Source organism: Marmota monax, unplaced genomic scaffold (assembly GCF_021218885.2).
Source record: "Marmota monax isolate L192 unplaced genomic scaffold, Marmota_monax_Labrador192_F-V1.1 WCK01_AAM20220418_F8-fsc00010, whole genome shotgun sequence".
In the NCBI taxonomy this organism is placed as follows: domain Eukaryota; kingdom Metazoa; phylum Chordata; class Mammalia; order Rodentia; family Sciuridae; genus Marmota; species Marmota monax.
The window spans coordinates 5,343,550-5,360,654 of record NW_026692321.1 but is presented as its reverse complement, the minus strand read 5'-3'; the positions used below and the strand labels follow the sequence as shown (position 1 = coordinate 5,360,654).

General features: G+C 49.6%; 1 protein-coding gene and 1 non-coding gene across 2 annotated transcripts; both read left to right on the top strand.

The window, feature by feature from the left end:
• The first annotated feature begins 8,483 nt into the window (after window positions 1–8,483).
• Odc1 (ornithine decarboxylase 1) lies at window positions 8,484–16,107 on the top strand. The gene is made up of 12 exons (XM_046441254.2): window positions 8,484–8,612; window positions 10,837–10,942; window positions 11,032–11,165; window positions 11,436–11,609; window positions 11,783–11,955; window positions 12,206–12,340; window positions 12,450–12,531; window positions 12,613–12,696; window positions 14,254–14,416; window positions 14,504–14,616; window positions 14,699–14,913; window positions 15,623–16,107. Exons 3-12 carry the CDS (start codon window positions 11,064–11,066, stop codon window positions 15,765–15,767), a joined length of 1,386 nt encoding a protein of 461 aa, XP_046297210.1. The 5' UTR covers window positions 8,484–8,612; window positions 10,837–10,942; window positions 11,032–11,063; the 3' UTR covers window positions 15,768–16,107.
• On the top strand, window positions 9,591–9,724 carry LOC124090882 (small nucleolar RNA SNORA42/SNORA80 family). The gene has a single exon (XR_006851267.1). It is a non-coding gene; the product is annotated as a small nucleolar RNA SNORA42/SNORA80 family (small nucleolar RNA).
• Window positions 16,108–17,105: the final 998 nt, after the last annotated feature.

Sequence of the window (17,105 nt, the reverse complement as noted above, 5' to 3'; positions counted from 1 at the left end):
TGCTTCTTTCGGTTGCTTGGCTGAACAATGAGTTACCAGCAAACTTAGTGGGGTAAACTGCATGTGTTCTAGGCATGGATCCTGAGCGTTAGGAACAGTGGGGCAGGTCTGTCTGTCTTTGCTCCAGGATGTCTGGGGCCTCAGCTGAGAAGATTCGGTGCCCAGCAGCAGGTGACTCCATAGTTTGGGCAGGAGTTACCTGGGGGTGTCCTCACTCACCTGTCAGGTAGCTGGTGCTGGTTCTCAGATGGGACCTCAGCTCTGCTGTGAGCAGGACACCGCACGCAGCTCTGCAGGAAGACTGACATCTTACGAGGTGTCCTGGCTTTCCAAGTCCAGGGTCCCAGCTAGCAAGGGAGAAGCTGCTTCGCTTTTGGTGACATGGCCTCAGATGACCTTTGCCACATGCTATAAGTTTCCAGAGAATCATGAGCGTGTGCAGACCAGAGGGACACTTCACTTCCTGACAGGCTGACCAGGTGAGCTGCTGCGCCATCTTTGTCAGACCCAGTCTGTTCGTCATGTCTGTCTCCTTATCCAGCTGGTCCTGCCTCTCAGTCTCAGCTGTCCCCTGGGCCCTTCCTGGAACTTGCAGCCTGCTTCAGGGCCTGGCCTAGCAGGGCCTGTCAGGCAGTTCCAACCCCAGCAGATTTCAGGGTGCGGTCCCTGGAGAGGCAACAGATAAGAGGAGACCTTTGATATGCAGGCTGTAGCTGAATTTTGAAGAGATTACAGATAACTGTAAGGTCCTTGCTTAGCATCTGGATGGCCATCTTAAGTGACAGGCACCATTTTAAAGAAAAAGTCTCACTTTCCCAACCTAAGGGCAGTTCTGAGAAAGGCTCACCACTCCCTCATACCACCCCAACCCCTAACCACCTACATTAGGACCCTCGGGGCTCTGATTCCAGAGAGCCTGCCCCATAAAAGTCCCAGAATCCAAGCCTGTGTTGCCTCTCTCCGCTATAGACAGATGGCCTCTCTTTGTCAGCTTTGACCAATAAAGTCTCGTGTGTATCTCTTCCTGGTCTCCGTCTGTCACTTCTCAATTACCCAGCTCTGTCCTCTCGCTTTCCCTCTGGTAACTGCAGTAGCCACCACCTGGACTGTCAGGGGAAGCATTTATTTCAGGCCCTCACATTTTCAAAGTACAGCCATCTCCCTGACGCACTTCAGAGACAGAGCCACAATCCCGTGTCACCCCCAGACATCCTTTCCCTCCTTCAGGAAAGCCTGGGCTCTTCTGCTCCCACCTCCAGAGCCCTGTGCTCCGGCCCAGGGAAAGCACCCAGGATGGAGAGGCCACCGGCCCCACCAGAGAGAGCAGGAGGGACCTACAGGACGTATTTACTGCAGAAATGCTGGCCCAGTGGGGGAGGCCATGCAGAGGAGTCGGGTCGTTGCTGTGGAAGGGAGAGAAGATCTGAGGTGGGAGTGAGCAGTCACCCTGACTAGAGGCCCAGGAGAGGGTCTTCCGTGACACACTGAGGACCCTTCTTCAATGTCTGAGCTGAGAAGAGAGTGAGGGAAAGTCCAAGTTCTTTTCTCCCTTTCCTTTTCTTTGATATTAGGGATTGAACCCAGGGGCACTCTACCACATTGGTTTTTTTGTTTGTTTGTTTTTTGGTTTTTGTTTGTTTTGAGACAGGGTCTAAGTTGCTTAGGGACTTGCTAAATTGCTGAGGCTGGCCTCATACTTGCAATCCTCCTTCCTCAGCCTCCTGAGTTGCTGGGATCACAGGTGTGCAGCACCACGTGGTGGCACCTGCTCCCAGCTTTGCTCTTTAACACAATGCCCTCCAGGACTGAGCTCTTTGGCTCTCGGCTTCATAAACTCCACGAATGGCATGGAACTTCTATAGAGGGCCCTGCAGCAACATGACCCTGCCCTTCAGACCATCCTGGGAATGCTGAGGAAGCTCAGGTCAGCCAAGGGAGCCTCCTGCATCATTCCCTTCTTTCTTCTAGACGCCAGCCCTTTAATTTTGTTCAGACGGGGCACGAATTTCCTCAGGCTACTGGAACAAAGAACCACCAATGGCAGCCAAACAACAGAAGTTTGTTCTCTCCCAGTTCTGGAGGCCCCAGGTCCAAAAGTCAGATGTCAGCAGAGTGGCTTCCTTCTGGGTGAGAGGGAGACTCAGGTCTTCTGGCTTCTGCTGGGCTGCTGGCCATGTGGAGCCTGGAGACGTCTCGCCCGTCACACCTCCTCTTCTCACAGCGCCTGTGTCTCCCTGTTTATGAGGACACCACTCACAGGGGATTTGGACCCACCCTGATAATCTCATTTTGATTTGATTATCTCTGCAAGAATCCTATCTCCAATGAAGGTCACATTCTGAGGTGCTGGGTAAGGATGTCAATGCAGGGGGGCAGTATGTAACTTGGTCATAAAAGAGAGTGTCTTCATGGGAGGCCTGGGCCCATGTCCAGTGCTGGGCTGGGGGATCCCCATCAGTTTGAATCGACCTCCTAGGGACAGGGAAGGTAAGGGGATTGGTCCATTTCTTCTCATGAGCAAGAAGGGAAGTGTCCTGGCACAAATGGCTTGCTAGGTAAAAGGACAGATAGAAAGAAATGCCCTTTCTTCTCTTCCGTAAGCCTTCGTTTTACCTACAGACGATGCCTGGAGGTGGGACAGCCACCTTGGAGCCATGAGCGGAGCTGGGCCCACACCAGGCATGGCTGTGCAGGAAGATGAGAGGAAAGCAGGTCTTCGGTATTGTTCTCAGCCCCTGAATGCCGGGAACTGAAGCCTCCCTTTCCAAGACTTCTAGTTCTAAGAGAGGATGGATTTTCCTTATGGCTTAAGCCGACATGAACTATCCCGCAGTGCTGATTGGAACTGTAATCAGGCACGTCCTGGAGGTGGGCAGAAAGAAGGCTTGACAGGCCTTTCCTGCAGGTTCTCAGACCCTTCCCCACCCGCTGCAGCCCTGCTGCTTCTTGGGTACGGGAGATGGGGACTGAGTCCGGGAACCCACTCGAGTAGGCTTCTGCCAAGGGGCTCAGGCTGGGAAGCCGGGCAGGAGCTTGGAGGATGGGAGGAGGGGCCTGTGGCCACTTCCTCCCACGACCTCCACCCTCTCAGGTGCTTCCCCTGGGTGGTCTCAGCTGCCTCCCGTCAGTAGCTCTCCCTGTGGGGCCAGTTCTCACTGGACAGCCTACAAGTGGCCGCAGCTCCCCAGGGGCCTTGCTCTGTGTGTCCTCCCTCCCGGGGCAGGAGCGGCCTCTGCAGTCTCCTGGTTCATCCTCTCTGCTGAGCTGGCTGCTCGGGCCCGGAGTGAACTGGGCTTGAGATGCCAAAGGAGACCGGTTTTGTACCTGCACGTGCCGGCTAATCTGCCTTCTAAAATCGCCCTGGCCCCTCTGTGGGCACCGATTTGGCCAGGTTGGCGCCACCATGGAGGAGGCCCCCAGGGTGGGACTCCGCTGGAGGACGCCACCTCTGCTGTGCTCACAGCCTCAGTCCTCTCCCTGAGGAAACCTGGGCACATGGGTGGGCACCCCTCCGGGTGCGCACAGGTCTCCTTCTTACCCTGGGTGGATGGGGCCACCCTCAATTCACCCCAGCCAACAAGCCTGTCCAAGGCAGGGGCCTTCTGAGCGGCTCCTAAAGCCTTTGCCCTTGGCCCCACGGTGGTGGACTGTGTGACCGTGTCCTGGTGGGTGAATGTATCAGAGGGCAGGCCTGAGGGTGGGCCTCCCCCAGACCATGGCTCCTCAAGGATGGGGACTTCTCGAGTTCATCTCCTTTTCTTAGGCGTTAGCCGTGCCCTGCCACAGAATAAGCTTCACACACAGGAATGGAGGTGGTGGTCAGAGCACCCCTCAGGGCCCGCATGATTCAGTTCCTTAGCAGCCCCTGCCAAAGGCCCCCACCAATAGTCTTGAATCAGGTGTGGCAGGGAGGTGGCACTCATCCTGTCCCTGGGCAGAGCACACACCTCCCAAAGGCCTGGGTTGTGCCACAGAAGGAAGAACTCCTCCAGCTCTGGGACTTCCCAGAGGTGGGGCCCCATGAGGGTGGGGCTCTGGCAGAAATGGGGCAAAGGTGCTGTGACTTGTTGGATCAGAGGGAGTCACCAGGTGCTTGGGAGAAAACAAAAGCAAAGAGGCAGGGTTGTTTATTTATTTTTGTTTTTTTAGCACGGGGCAGAAGGTTAGCCACCTCTTGGCTCTTGCCAGATCCCTGCTGGTCCCCTGGAACGCGGCCCCGGTAGCAGCCATGGAGGACATCCCTTGCACACAGGAGCCCCCTCAACACACACACTAAATGCATAAAGCGACACCTGAGCAAAGGCTGAATGTTCAGAACTTTCTGTCCCTCCGACTGCGCAGCAAGTCCTGTGAGCCCGCGGCTCCTGCTCAGCAATCCGACTTTCAGGGCAGTTCCTGTCCCAGCCCAGCACGATCAGGTGACTTTTGTGTGCCAGGTACTGGGCTAGAAACCAGACATATGAAAAAATAAACCATGCTCCTGATTCCAAGTGGGAGAGGAGAGGGGAGGGAGGAGGGAGGAGGACGAGGACACCCATCCCTGGTGACCGTGCTGGGATGGCAGGAGTAGGGCCTTCACAACAGTGTAGGAGACAAGGCTAGGGGGCGAGACGGTGGATCCTGAAGGGTACTGCTGGCAGGTGGGACATTCAGATGATTCTGTGGACGGAGGGCCAGTGGGGAGGAGTTTTAAATTAACAGCACAGTGGTCAGCTCTGGAGCCTGCTGCCTCTCTGTTGGCTGGGTATTAGGTGGCTTTTCTGAATGCTGACATGGCCTACACACATCACCACAGTGACTTCTGACAACTGACAAGGCAAGGCTGTGGGAAGCACCATGCGCTGGCAAAATGATCCTCAGGACAGAGAGCTGCCCCAGGGCCCTGCCAGGCTCCAAGAGACCCTGGCCCAATTCCTGCCATTCGCTGCTGGCCCAGCCCCTTCCGAGTGAGCCATACAAGGGCGGGGGCAAGGTGGGGCCATGATGCAATGACACTCTGTATAAAGCAAACATCCACGACTTCCCTGCACGCACGGGATCTGCTTCCAACAGATACCTCTGGAGGAGTGCCACTTCTCCAATGATGATGCCACCGTTGCTCAGAGTGAGGAGGGCCTCCCTGGAAGCTGCCTTCCTGTCTTGGGCACATCATTCGAATTATTGGCAAAGTGTCCTGGGTTATGGCACCCTAGCCAGGCCAGATATCATGAACATTACTTCATAGTCAATGCTTCCATGCTTCTCGGAGAAATCTGGTGAGGCAATGTGATCACGGATGTGTAAGCAGGACACAAACTCACCTTCCAGAAAGCTCCCTGTGTCAAATATTTCAATACTGCGTAAATGGATACATATACACATGCTGAGTATTCTCTTATGTTATTTCCAGTAAAGGTGACTCCCTAAAATTGTATTCACTATCTACCTTTATGAGTCCTTTCATGTAAATAACAACTAAGAAACAAATAGCACCTCCACCAGACAAGGCCTCATTTTTGGTGGTTAATGGATTTATACAGAGCTCGATTTGTAGAAGTGAGAGATTCTTAGAACAGCAGAATCTTCTGAGAGCCTATGTTTTTATTTAGCTCAACTACCCCCATTCACAGAAAGGGAGCCTGCAATCCTGGGAGGGTGGTGAGGTCTTGGGCTCTGTCATCAGCCAGGTGCTGAGTGTCCTTAAGAAATCCAGAAACGGTCCCCGGAGAGTGTTTATTGTAAATACTTTAAAATTTACATATATCCAATGTGGTTCTTGATGCTTTCATTCATTTCCTTTTCTGCTTCCCTTGCACCAAGTACAAAGATTTCACGTCTGTATAAGGGGAGATCTAGGCATTTGGCTTCACCCATTTTACAAGGACCTGTTGCTTCCCCCCCACACCCCCAGTGCTGGGGATGAAACTCAAAGCCTCACACATTAGATAAATGTTCTTCCTCTGTGCTATAGCCCCAGCCCTTGTTTTTCTCTTGAGAATAGGAAGGAAGAGGGTGAAACCCACTGGATGTACATTGAAAGACAAGAAAGTCGTGCATTTTGACTAAGGCCGGGTTTAGTTACCGCTGATTGATCTACTCAAATCCATGACTCAGTGCTGCTGCCTCTGGATCTGCAGGGCCTCTCCAAGCCACAGCCTGCTTGCAGCTGGTGGGGCCTGCACCCAGGAAGCCCTTGGGCTCCTTCCCTTGCTTTTGTTCCCCACTTGGGTCAGACCGGAAATCAGCAAAGCCTTGCCTCCCCAGGGGACACTGCAGCATGCCAGCAGGAGTTCCAAGGTCTGAGTGGCTTGGCACCAGAGGCCAGGGGTGTGGGTAATAAGCCGGGGTGGCTGACGTGTGTAGTGGACAGACAGGCCACCTGGTTCCCTGACTGAGAGCCTCTATGGTCCAATCAGTGCTTCCAAATCTAAAGTAGACTCTCCATCTTGCCATCCAGCCCTTCCTTCCATGCCAGGCTGCCGAAGGGATTCCACATTAGAGACGCCCAGTGCCCTCCTCTGGGAGGAGTCCACATACAGAGTTGGAATGATTGGCTAAAGGGAGTGCAGACAGGAACCCCTGCACTGCAGGAGACCTGCCCAGTGCCAAGAAAACTGTGTCCCTAGAACAAACGTTTCTTCACAGAGAGGGAGACACGCACTTCCTCACCAAGAACCAATCATGTCCCCTGCAGACTATGATTTACAGGGCTCTCCGATGAGTTCTGGTGGTTAATCCCATCACTCAGGGAAGAATTCAGCTTGCCAAGGGCGTAGACAATTCCTCTCTCACACCCTCAGATCCACGGGACTTGGGACCCGGTGTTTGCTTAAGGACTATGTAAAATTAAGTTTGATGAGGGTGCCCAAGAGAAAAGAGTGTAGTGCCCATCTTATCTTTTACAAAGCCTCCTGCTTCCAGCTGTTTTCCCTGTTCTTATTTCCAGGGGAGCTGTCTGCTCCCGGGAAGGAGTGGATCATTCAGTCCTTCATTCATTAAACAAGTATTGACTGACTATGCCCCAGGCTGGTCCCTGGGTACCAAGGAGGCTTTTAAAAACCTTATAAAATTTTTCTTCTGTAAAGACCCTTGGGCTATCTGAGGCCCAGAGAAGGGAGATGACTTGTTTAAGACCACACAGCAAGTTGGATGCAGAGCTGGGCTGGAGCCCTGAGCTCCTCCAGGGTCCTCCTGCAGAAAAATCCTGAAAAAACTGACCTGGCCACATTTTCACTTCTATATCTCCTTACCCACGCCCTAGGGAGGGACTTATCCTGTTGGCTGGATTTTTGTCTTCAAGGGAATGAATGGTAAAAAAGAGAGAAAATAATTGCTCCAAATTCCATCAAGATCAGTCTCTGCCTGGGGAGGCAGATGAGAGTGGTTAGGGATGTGAGGCAGCTTCCAGGCATGTTTTGGGACTCTCAATTTGCTGGGTGGCAGAAGTGGCTTCTGCCTATGCGTAAGACTGCTTAGACATTTTCGATATTGGGACTTTTTCAAAGCAGGCCCGCTGGAGGTGCCCCTAAAAGATTCTAGTTATTTATGAGGTCCATCGAATAGGGTGAGGCATTGGACCACTTGGTGGCTCAGGACCCCCCAAACCTCCTGCTTTACCCCTAACTTCCTTCTTTTGCTTAAGAAGTAGAGCATGCACCTTTGCATGCCACTGCTGCATGCCATCTGGTAGGACATCTCCATGTTCTATCGGCAGGGTGACCCGCCAGCACCTGGGTACCGCTAACAATCTGGTACCCTCGGCACGCCCCTCATGGCTCCTCACCGGTGAGAAGGGGAACTGCACCAGAATCACCGCTAGGTCCCTGCCACAGGAGTGTAAGTGCCGCGCAGCTGAGGCCGGCAACCCCAGCGCTGGGTCTACGAGGCCCGTGAGCAGGCCGGCGCACTCGATCTTAGCTCGAGCCCGAAATTCCCTTTCTGCCTTAGCGCACGAGACATTAAACGAAAGTGGAACAACTGTTTTGCATGCGCAGATGCTGAAATTCAGGGACGATCAACCTCTCAATTCAGCGGCGCCTGGGCGCCCAGGCGGCCGCAGGGCACAAGCCTGCGCGTGGTGCGCGTGCGCGTGCCGGCTCCGTGCCCAGGCCGGAAGGGCCTGCGGCGTGGCGCGCGTGCGCGAGTCTGCCGCAGGGCCAGGCGGGGCGCGAGGCCGGGCGGGGCGCGGGCGGGCGGAGCGCGAGGCTGCGGGAGCGGGAGGGCGAGCACGCGCGGGGCGGGCGGCACTCGGAGTCGCTGACGTTTAGCCCTCCGCGCCCCCCGCCCCCGGCGCCCGGGCCCGGGTTGGCGGCCGCCTAGCCCCCGCCCCTCCCCCGAGGCCTCCCGGCCGGAACCGATCGCGGCTGGTTTGAGCTGGTGCGTCTCCATGACGACGCGCGCAGTATAAGTAACGGCGCGGCGCGCAGTCGGCTTTGTCAGTCCCTGCAGCCGCCGCGGCCGGCCGCCCTCAGCCAGCAGCTCGGCGCCACCTCGGGCCGGCGTCTCGGGCGGGCGGGAGCGAGGCGGCTGACGGGCGCGGCGGGGGCGGCCGAGCGCTCCTCCGGCTCCGGCGCGGCGCAGCTCGGGCGGCGGCATCTCCATGGGACCGGCCCGCGGCGCCCGGGCGCTCTGAGGTGAGCAGGCGGCGGGAGGGAGGCGCAGCCACGTGTCCGGCGGCCCGCGCCGTCTGCCGGGGACACGTGGTGGCGGAGCCGGCTGCGGGCCGTGACCTTGGCTAGACCCGTCCCGGGCCCAAGTGTCCGCGCGCTGCCGGCCCGAGGGGTCCCTGCGGCCCCCACGGGCCCCGAGCCGCGCCGGCCGGAAGCTCCGGGGGGCCCTGGGCCCCCGGCGCTGTGGGCCGCCCGCGGCAGGTGCAGGGCTCGCGGGCCCGGCTGCCCTGCGGGTTCCTCCTCTTCCTCCTCCTCTCTTCAGAGCTTTTATTTCTGCTGAGTGTACAGAGCAGGTGACACTGTCGTGGACCCGCGGGAGCTGCCCGGGCGTAACCGATAACTACCCGGCCGGCCATGACTGCGGATGGCTAATTTAAGGACTCTTTGAATGACTTGGTATTTAAGGAGCCTGGCTCGGGCGGATCGGTTTCCAGAAAAGGCTGATTGTGTCGTTAGATTCCTAAATAATTTAAAGTGGGGAGCAGAGCCTTGCAGGACTGTCTGGGGAAGACGTAAGAATGTGTTGGCCTCCTTTATTCAAATCTAAAAAAGTTTGTCTGCTATTAGTACGTCTCTTCCAGCATTACTCCAATGCCAGTCGGGTCATCATTTAAAATGACTTAGCTATGCAGATGCCAAAAGGTGTTATTAAGTAAAAATTTTCGGATAAATTATTCAAGTAAATCTTTAAAAGATACAAGAAAGCAGAATACTACTGTTGTACTTCAAAGAAATAAGGCTTTCCAAGTTTAAGCTTGAGTCTTGCTTCAGAAGTTATTGCTTGAGCCCATTTAGTCAATTGAAAACGTTATATATACAGGCAAAATGAGTTTGCTGGCATTAGTCTCTTGCTTTCCCCCTAGGGGTTATTTAGGCAACTTAGGAGGCTGACAGTGCCAAGAAGTTCCTGTTAAATTGAGGTTTTAAAACAAGTTCCACCATGCATGGGTTTGGATTTATGGCAGGCCCGTCCCCCTGGGTCTCTCATAGTGTTCCATGCCAGAGCAAACTGTGGCCCCGAACCATTGCCTGGCCTCTGCCTATAGGCTGCTGGCACTGAAGAGGGTTGCACAGTGGAGAAAAGAAAGCCCTACCTGGCAGAAAATTTTAAAGGTTCAGTAATTTAAAGAAAACTCATTTGCTAACATCACATTCTGTGATGCCCAAGGACAGTGGCTTTTATTACTAACCTGATGTTATTGCCTTTTTGTAAATTAATAGTTAGCCAGAAACTACTCCCAAATGGTTATCATTCATAGCTAAGTGAACATTAGAGGGTCTATGAAGACAGTTGGAGTTTCTAGAATTGCTATTTTGGTAGCCATCACTGGTTCAAGACTATTGTTTGGGTTTTGTTTTGTTTTTTTACATAATTGCAACTATATCTTATACTGATTTGAAATATTAAAAAAGATTTTTTTCAGCAATGTGGCATGAAAATTCATTCATGAAATTCTTGTAAAATTTATGAGTACTTTTAAGTTGAGCACTCTGGATATTCCTGGTTACTGAAATTATTGTACATCGACTTGGTTAAGCTGGGTGAGGTGGCACATTCTTTAATCCCAGTGACTCATGATGGCTAGGTCAGGAGGGTCTCCAAGTTTGAGCCCAGTGTGATAGTTTAGCCAGACCCTGTCTCAAAATGAAAATAACTCTGCTGGAGATGCAGATCAGTGGTAAAGCACCACCGGGTTCAATGCCTAGTACCAATACCAAAGAAAAACTTTGTGGAGGTAGGAAATGGCAGGATTTTTTGGACTGCATATAGTTGCTATAATGTTCTTTTAAGTTTCTAAAGAGTTTAAACAGCTCTGAAATAAGAAAACTGACATAAAGCTTGTATCTGTATCAGTAATCTAACTACAGACAAGCCTCTGAAACCTGCGTTCTACAATTGTTTTTTGGCACAAATGTTTGAAATGCTTCTTCTGAGATGTGCCATTATTATATGTGGAATTTTAGTGTGCTGCTTTAAAAAACTTAGTTTTGAATCTGGTGGTTTTCAGATACTGCAGAGGTTTATGGGATCGTGTCACACCTAGGAAAAAGAGAGGTTCACACATCATTGAGTGGTCTACTTAGACTGGGTGCTTGATTCTGTGTCTCATATGCTGTCATAATGCCTGGTCCATCAACTTGATGAGATTCTAAGGTAGACAGAAATTCTCATGTGTTTCTGTTTCAGAATATTTCCACTGCTGGACCGAGGACACGGGGTTTGGAATTCCTGGAGAATTACCTTTGAGAGAAGCTGGAAATAATTTCTTTAAATTTCATCTCTTAGTTTCCATGTAAGTATTCAACTTGTAATTTTGTTACAGATTCATCTTAAGATTGTATTGCTGTGGCTTCTGAGTTAATTTTTTCACCCTGTTTGCAGCTTGTTGCATTTCTGAGGCATATCCAGGAGCCATGAACAACTTTAGTAATGAAGAGTTTGACTGTCACTTCCTCGATGAAGGCTTTACTGCCAAGGACATTTTGGACCAAAAAATTAATGAAGTGTCTTCTTCTGTAAGTATGGAAGGCCCCCCCCCCCCGCCATGGCAGCAGCTGAGAGTGCTGGGCCAGCGGGGAACTTGGGTCTTGGAAAGGAAATGAGGTGCCGCATACGTGACTTGTTGGGGATTCAGAATTTTAATTAACTATAGATTGTGACAATGGTGGTAGCCTGTCAGTGACTATACGAGTAGAATTCATCCAATGTATGGAAAGAAGGGAGGCTGCATGTTAATTAGAATATTGCAAGGCGGCTAATGAGTTCCTGTATCCACTTCATTTCAGGACGATAAGGATGCCTTTTATGTCGCAGACCTTGGAGACATTCTAAAGAAACATCTAAGGTGGTTAAAAGCTCTTCCTCGTGTTACCCCCTTTTATGCAGTCAAATGCAATGATAGCAGAGCCATAGTGAAGACCTTAGCTGCCATTGGGACAGGATTTGACTGTGCTAGCAAGGTAAGCAAAGGTAGCAGCGTTCCCAGATATTTCTATAAAATGATCCTGCAGGCCAGAGTTTTTCTTGGGCATTAAATGCTAACGAAGGGTGCTCACAGGACACCTTTGCATGCTTTTGTTTATTGTACTTATTAGCTGTGTATGTATAGCATGACACCAGTCTTCTGTTTCAGACTGAAATACAGTTGGTGCAGAGTCTCGGAGTGCCTCCGGAGAGGATTATCTATGCAAATCCTTGTAAACAGGTGTCTCAAATTAAATATGCTGCCAGTATTGGAGTCCAAATGATGACTTTTGACAGTGAAGTTGAGTTGATGAAGGTTGCCAGAGCACATCCAAAGGCAAAGTGAGTTACCCTCCATTGAGGCATTTGAGAAGGGTAGGCATTATAGGTTCTTGTCATGCAAACTTAAATTTCCAATTATTCTGTTTTTATGCTGGAGTAAAAAATAGGTTGAATTCTTAGGTGATGAGTATAACTATGTTAGATACAACCAACCGCGAAGTAACAGCTGATATTTAGGGCGGGTTTTGTGTAATTTGACCATAGCTCTTAGTGATCTGTCATGAGATTTGATATGCTTTCCTTGTTCTAGGTTGGTTTTGCGGATTGCTACTGATGATTCCAAAGCAGTCTGTCGTCTCAGTGTTAAATTCGGTGCCACACTCAAAACCAGCAGACTTCTTTTGGAACGAGCTAAAGAATTAAATATTGATGTCATTGGTGTCAGGTAAGATCTTGGTGTCAACAGCTGAAATGTTTAAGTAGTGTCAGTTTTACAGGCTTTTACCTACTGTTTGGAGAAATAGAAAGAGCGTCTCGTGTCCTTTTATTCACAGCTTTCACGTGGGGAGTGGCTGCACTGATCCTGAGACCTTCGTGCAGGCCATCTCTGACGCCCGCTGTGTCTTTGACATGGGAGTGAGTACGGAGTCTTAGTGAAGTTGGGCAGGTGTGTCAGCAGATCTGGTTGTGTGACCTCTTGAATCTTCTTGGCTCTAGGCTGAGGCTGGTTTCAGCATGTGTCTGCTGGATATTGGTGGTGGCTTCCCTGGATCTGAGGATGTGAAGCTTAAGTTTGAGGAGGTAATTTCTGACAGATTACACAGTAGTTGTTTTTTAGCAAGCGCCTTCTTAAAATTATTCAAATCCTAAATTTAAAAAAAAAATTTTTTTAGTTGTAGATGGACACAATATCTTTATTTTTATGTGGTTCTGAGGATTGAACCCAGCACCTCACACATGGGAGGTGGGCACTCTGCCACTGAGCCACAACCCCAGCCCTCAAAGCCTAAATATTTTAACTAGTACCAAAGGGGCTAAACAAGCATGAAAATTAATATCTTTAGTGTTAATATTTTGAGTGACTTGTGTTATTTAAAATTGTACTAAATACCATTTTCTAAACTAAGCTTTCCCAGAATTTTTGGGTTGTTATTGATTACTACATTAACAAATGCTGTGGTGGCATATGCCTGGAAGCTCAGTGATTTAGGAGGCTGGGGCAGGAAGATTACAAGTTTGAGGCCAGTCTCTGCAATTTAGCAAGACCCTGTCTCAAAAAACTGAGGATGTAGCTCAGTGGTAATGTCCCTGGGTTCATTCCCCAATACTGGGGCGGGGGTTGGGGGGATGCTACTGTGGCTGGTCAGAATGGCACATGTCTGTAGTCTAAATGACTTAGGAATCTGCAGGAGAATTACAAATTCAAGGCCAGCTTGGAAAACTTAAAAACTTAAGTTTTTTTCAAGTAAAAGAAGACGGGGGGTAGACCTCAGGAGTAGAGTTGCCCTGGGTCCAGTCGCCATTATGGCAGAAGAGGAGCAGAAGTGCAGCTGTGCAGATAGTGGCAGAGAAGGCGAGCAAGCAACCTAGGTGTGCCTTGCTAGACTTGGCACTTCCCGTAACAATCTAAATATTTATAGTCCTTTAGGAAGCCAAGCTGTAATGTGACGCTTGAGTTGCTAAAGTAAATATGCATTGTTATTTGTAGAGGTGAGTGAAGGCAGAATGGAAAGGTTTTGACCTTGTGGCATGCATACTATTTGATAAAGTCATATCCATAACTTTTTGGTGGGGCCATCTAACTCAGGTTGTGCCTACTCAGCTAGTGTCATACCACTGAGCTATATCTGTAGTCTTTTTGTTTGTTTTGTTTTTAAATATTTGTTTTTTAGTTGTAGTTGGATACAATACATACCTTTATTTTATTTATTTATATGTGGTGCTGAGGATCGAACCCAGGGCCTCGTACCTGCTAGGCGAGCACTTTACCACTGAGCCACAATCCACATCCCCCATCCCTAGTCTTTTTGAGACTGGGCCTTACTGTGTTGCCAGGCTGTCCTTGAACTTGGTGATCTTCCTGCTTTAGCCTCCCAGGTTACTGGAGTTACAGGTATGCGTCACTGCTTGGCCCCTAACATCTTAAAAGGGCAGAGATGGTACTCAGAGGGGAATCACCCAAGTGAAATAACAGGGATACACAGACTGGTTTCCAGGGAGATTTTTTTTTAAAATTTTTTTGCTTCTGCTGGTGCCTGCTCTTGTCATGTCCTGTTACTGTTACTCACAAGGCGCTGTGATCTTTCTCCTCCATGTGAACTCTTCATAATAAATGGCTGCTCTGTGTCACTCTTTTAGATCACCAGTGTGATCAATCCAGCACTGGACAAATACTTTCCATCAGACTCTGGAGTGAGAATCATAGCTGAACCAGGAAGATATTATGTTGCTTCAGCTTTCACGCTTGCAGTTAATATCATTGCCAAAAAACTCGTATTAAAGGAACAGACAGGCTCTGATGGTATGTATGATGGTCAGGGTGAATTGTTGCACATAAAACTGAAAATTGGAAGAAAAAGTAGTAATTAAGGCTAATCTGTTTTTCTAGATGAAGATGAGGCAAGTGAACAGACCTTTATGTATTATGTGAATGACGGTGTATACGGATCATTTAATTGCATCCTTTATGATCATGCACATGTAAAGCCCCTGCTGCAGAAGGTAATTTGTGAACATGCTGTCTAAAGCAATGAGGATATTTGATAAACGAGTATAATTAAGCAATAATTTTTTTATCACATAGAGACCTAAACCAGATGAGAAGTATTATTCATCCAGCATATGGGGACCGACCTGTGATGGCCTTGATCGGATTGTCGAGCGCTGTGACCTTCCCGAAATGCATGTGGGTGATTGGATGCTTTTTGAAAACATGGGTGCATACACTGTTGCTGCTGCTTCTACTTTCAATGGATTCCAGAGGCCAACTATCTATTATGTGATGTCCGGACCAACATGGTGAGTAGAAATCATGCATGTTTATGGTTTTAACAAGAGTAGGTACCTGGGCTGAGCATGTGTCTTGGTGGTAAGAGTTTTGCCTAGCATGCACAAGGCATCTTGGTGCAGTGCTTAGCAGAAGCCCCCCCAAAAGAAAATCTCTTCAGTATCACTGTGTATTCAGGTTTTCAGATAATTTTGAAGAAATGCTTTTTTGTGTGTGTGTGTGGTGCTGGGGATTGAACCCACCAGGGCCTTGTGCATATGAGGTAAGCACTCTACTAGCTGAGCTATAACCCTAGCCCAGAAATGCTTGTTTTAAAAATACACTGCCCTGGCACAGTGGCTCATGCCCCTCAGGGGGTAAGGCAGGAGGATCACAAATTTGAGGCCAGCCTTTAGCAACTTAGTGAGACCCTGTCTCAAAATTCAAAGAGCTGATAATGTAACTCAGTGGTAGTGTGTCCCTGAGTTCCATTTCCAGTACAGGAGGTGGGGGTAGAGGGGAGGCCTGTGGATGTAGTTCAGCAGTAGAGTGCTTCCCTGGCATGTGCAGCGCCCTGGGTTTAATTTCCAGTACTTCAACAAATAACCAAGAATAAACATTGAATTACTTCCTGATAGTGTAAGAGACCAAGGACATGCTGTCATGGATGAGTTATTCTCATGGTGCCTGCCCAGGTAGAAGTGATTGGGGTTTTGAATATGCTCCTTCTTTGTCTCTCAGGCAGTGCATGCAGCAAATCCAGAACCATGGCTTCCCACCCGAAGTGGAGGAGCAGGACGTTGGCACTCTGCCCGTGTCTTGTGCTCAGGAAAGCAGCATGAAACGTCACCCGGCAGCGTGCGCCTCCACTAGTATCAACGTGTAGATGCCGCTCTGTAGCTGTTCACTACAGATTTAGCTTAAGTTAAGGGATCTGGGGGGACCATTTAACTTAATTACTGCTAGTTTTGAAATGTCTTTGTAAGAGTAGGGTTGGCACAGATGCAGCAATACGGACGACTAGAAGATGGGGTCACACTTATCTGTGTTCCTATGGAAACTATTTGAATATTTGTTTTATATGGATTTTTATTCACTTTTCAAACAAGCTACTAAAGAGTGCCCCCTCAGCTGCCCAGCAAGCATTTGTAGCTTGTACAGTGGCAGAATATGGGCCAAAAGCTTAATGTTGTGACCTGTTTTGAAAATAAAGTATCTTGAAATAATTAGGTCTTGGGATTTGTGCACTGTGTCCATTCCAGGTGGTTAGAGGATCCTGTATTGCAGATTCTCATGATGGATCTAATCTGTACTAGGTAGAGGGAAATGGATGGATGGTCCAAGACCACACCCTTTGGACCCTGCACATCTGTCCACCCTGAGTGTTTGTAGCTGGCTGTGGATGGACTTGGGTGCCCAGAGCCTTTTGAGGGATACAATATGCCTGCCTGCCCTATCGTAGCCAATGCCCAAGGGAGGGACATGAGGCCCTTCGAACCTTGCCTACAGAAATTACAGGTGTTCCCCTTTCCACCTTGATTTCACACTTATACATGTGACAGGGCCTAGCACTTGGCAGTCAACTTACCATATTAAATTCAACAACAGTAATTATTTCACATGTAGATCTTTACCTTCTTGTCTGACCTTGACCACTGGCCATTCATGTTGTTTGTGTTCCCAACACCCCTGCTCCTGCAGAAAGGATGGCAGGCTCATATTTAACCCCCACCGTGGAAGTTAAGTGTTGCCCTTGTAAGGACCATCGTTGAGGGACAGGATAACTGCAGCTTCTGTTCTAGGGTATGACTTGTTAACTACCCTGTGGAAGCCCTCCAGCTGGTGCAGTGTTCACCCAGGTAAGGGGAGGGAGAGGACTTACTCCTTTTCAAGAGCTACCTTCCCCAAAGTCCTGCTCAGCTGAACTAAGGCTTGGTTTGTCACCAGCTCTCGTCTCCCTTCCTGGACCCAGGGTATAATGGTTTTAGTCCACCAAGATGGAAAGTTTCTTGGCCAGTGGAGAAGATAGATTGTGACTGGAGTTGGGGATGGCAGAAGAAATATCTTAGTCTAAAGTTGGGAGTTCCATTTTAAAAAATTTAGACCTATAGATCACTGTGGCAGTACTGAGCTTGTGTTTAAGAAAAGGGAGAGATGATTATTAAAAAAAAATAATAATAATAATAGCATACTAAATTCCACACAGCCAGATAAAATGTCCACC

Excerpts from the sequence above, each read along its gene's own strand:
- Odc1 (XM_046441254.2), top strand. The coding sequence starts at position 11,064 with ATGAACAACTTTAGTAATGAAGAGTTTGACTGTCACTTCCTCGATGAA. Across the intron at positions 14,417-14,503 it reads GGAACAGACAGGCTCTGATG|ATGAAGATGAGGCAAGTGAA; the intron begins GTATGTATGATG and ends CTGTTTTTCTAG. Across the intron at positions 14,617-14,698 it reads TAAAGCCCCTGCTGCAGAAG|AGACCTAAACCAGATGAGAA; the intron begins GTAATTTGTGAA and ends TTTATCACATAG.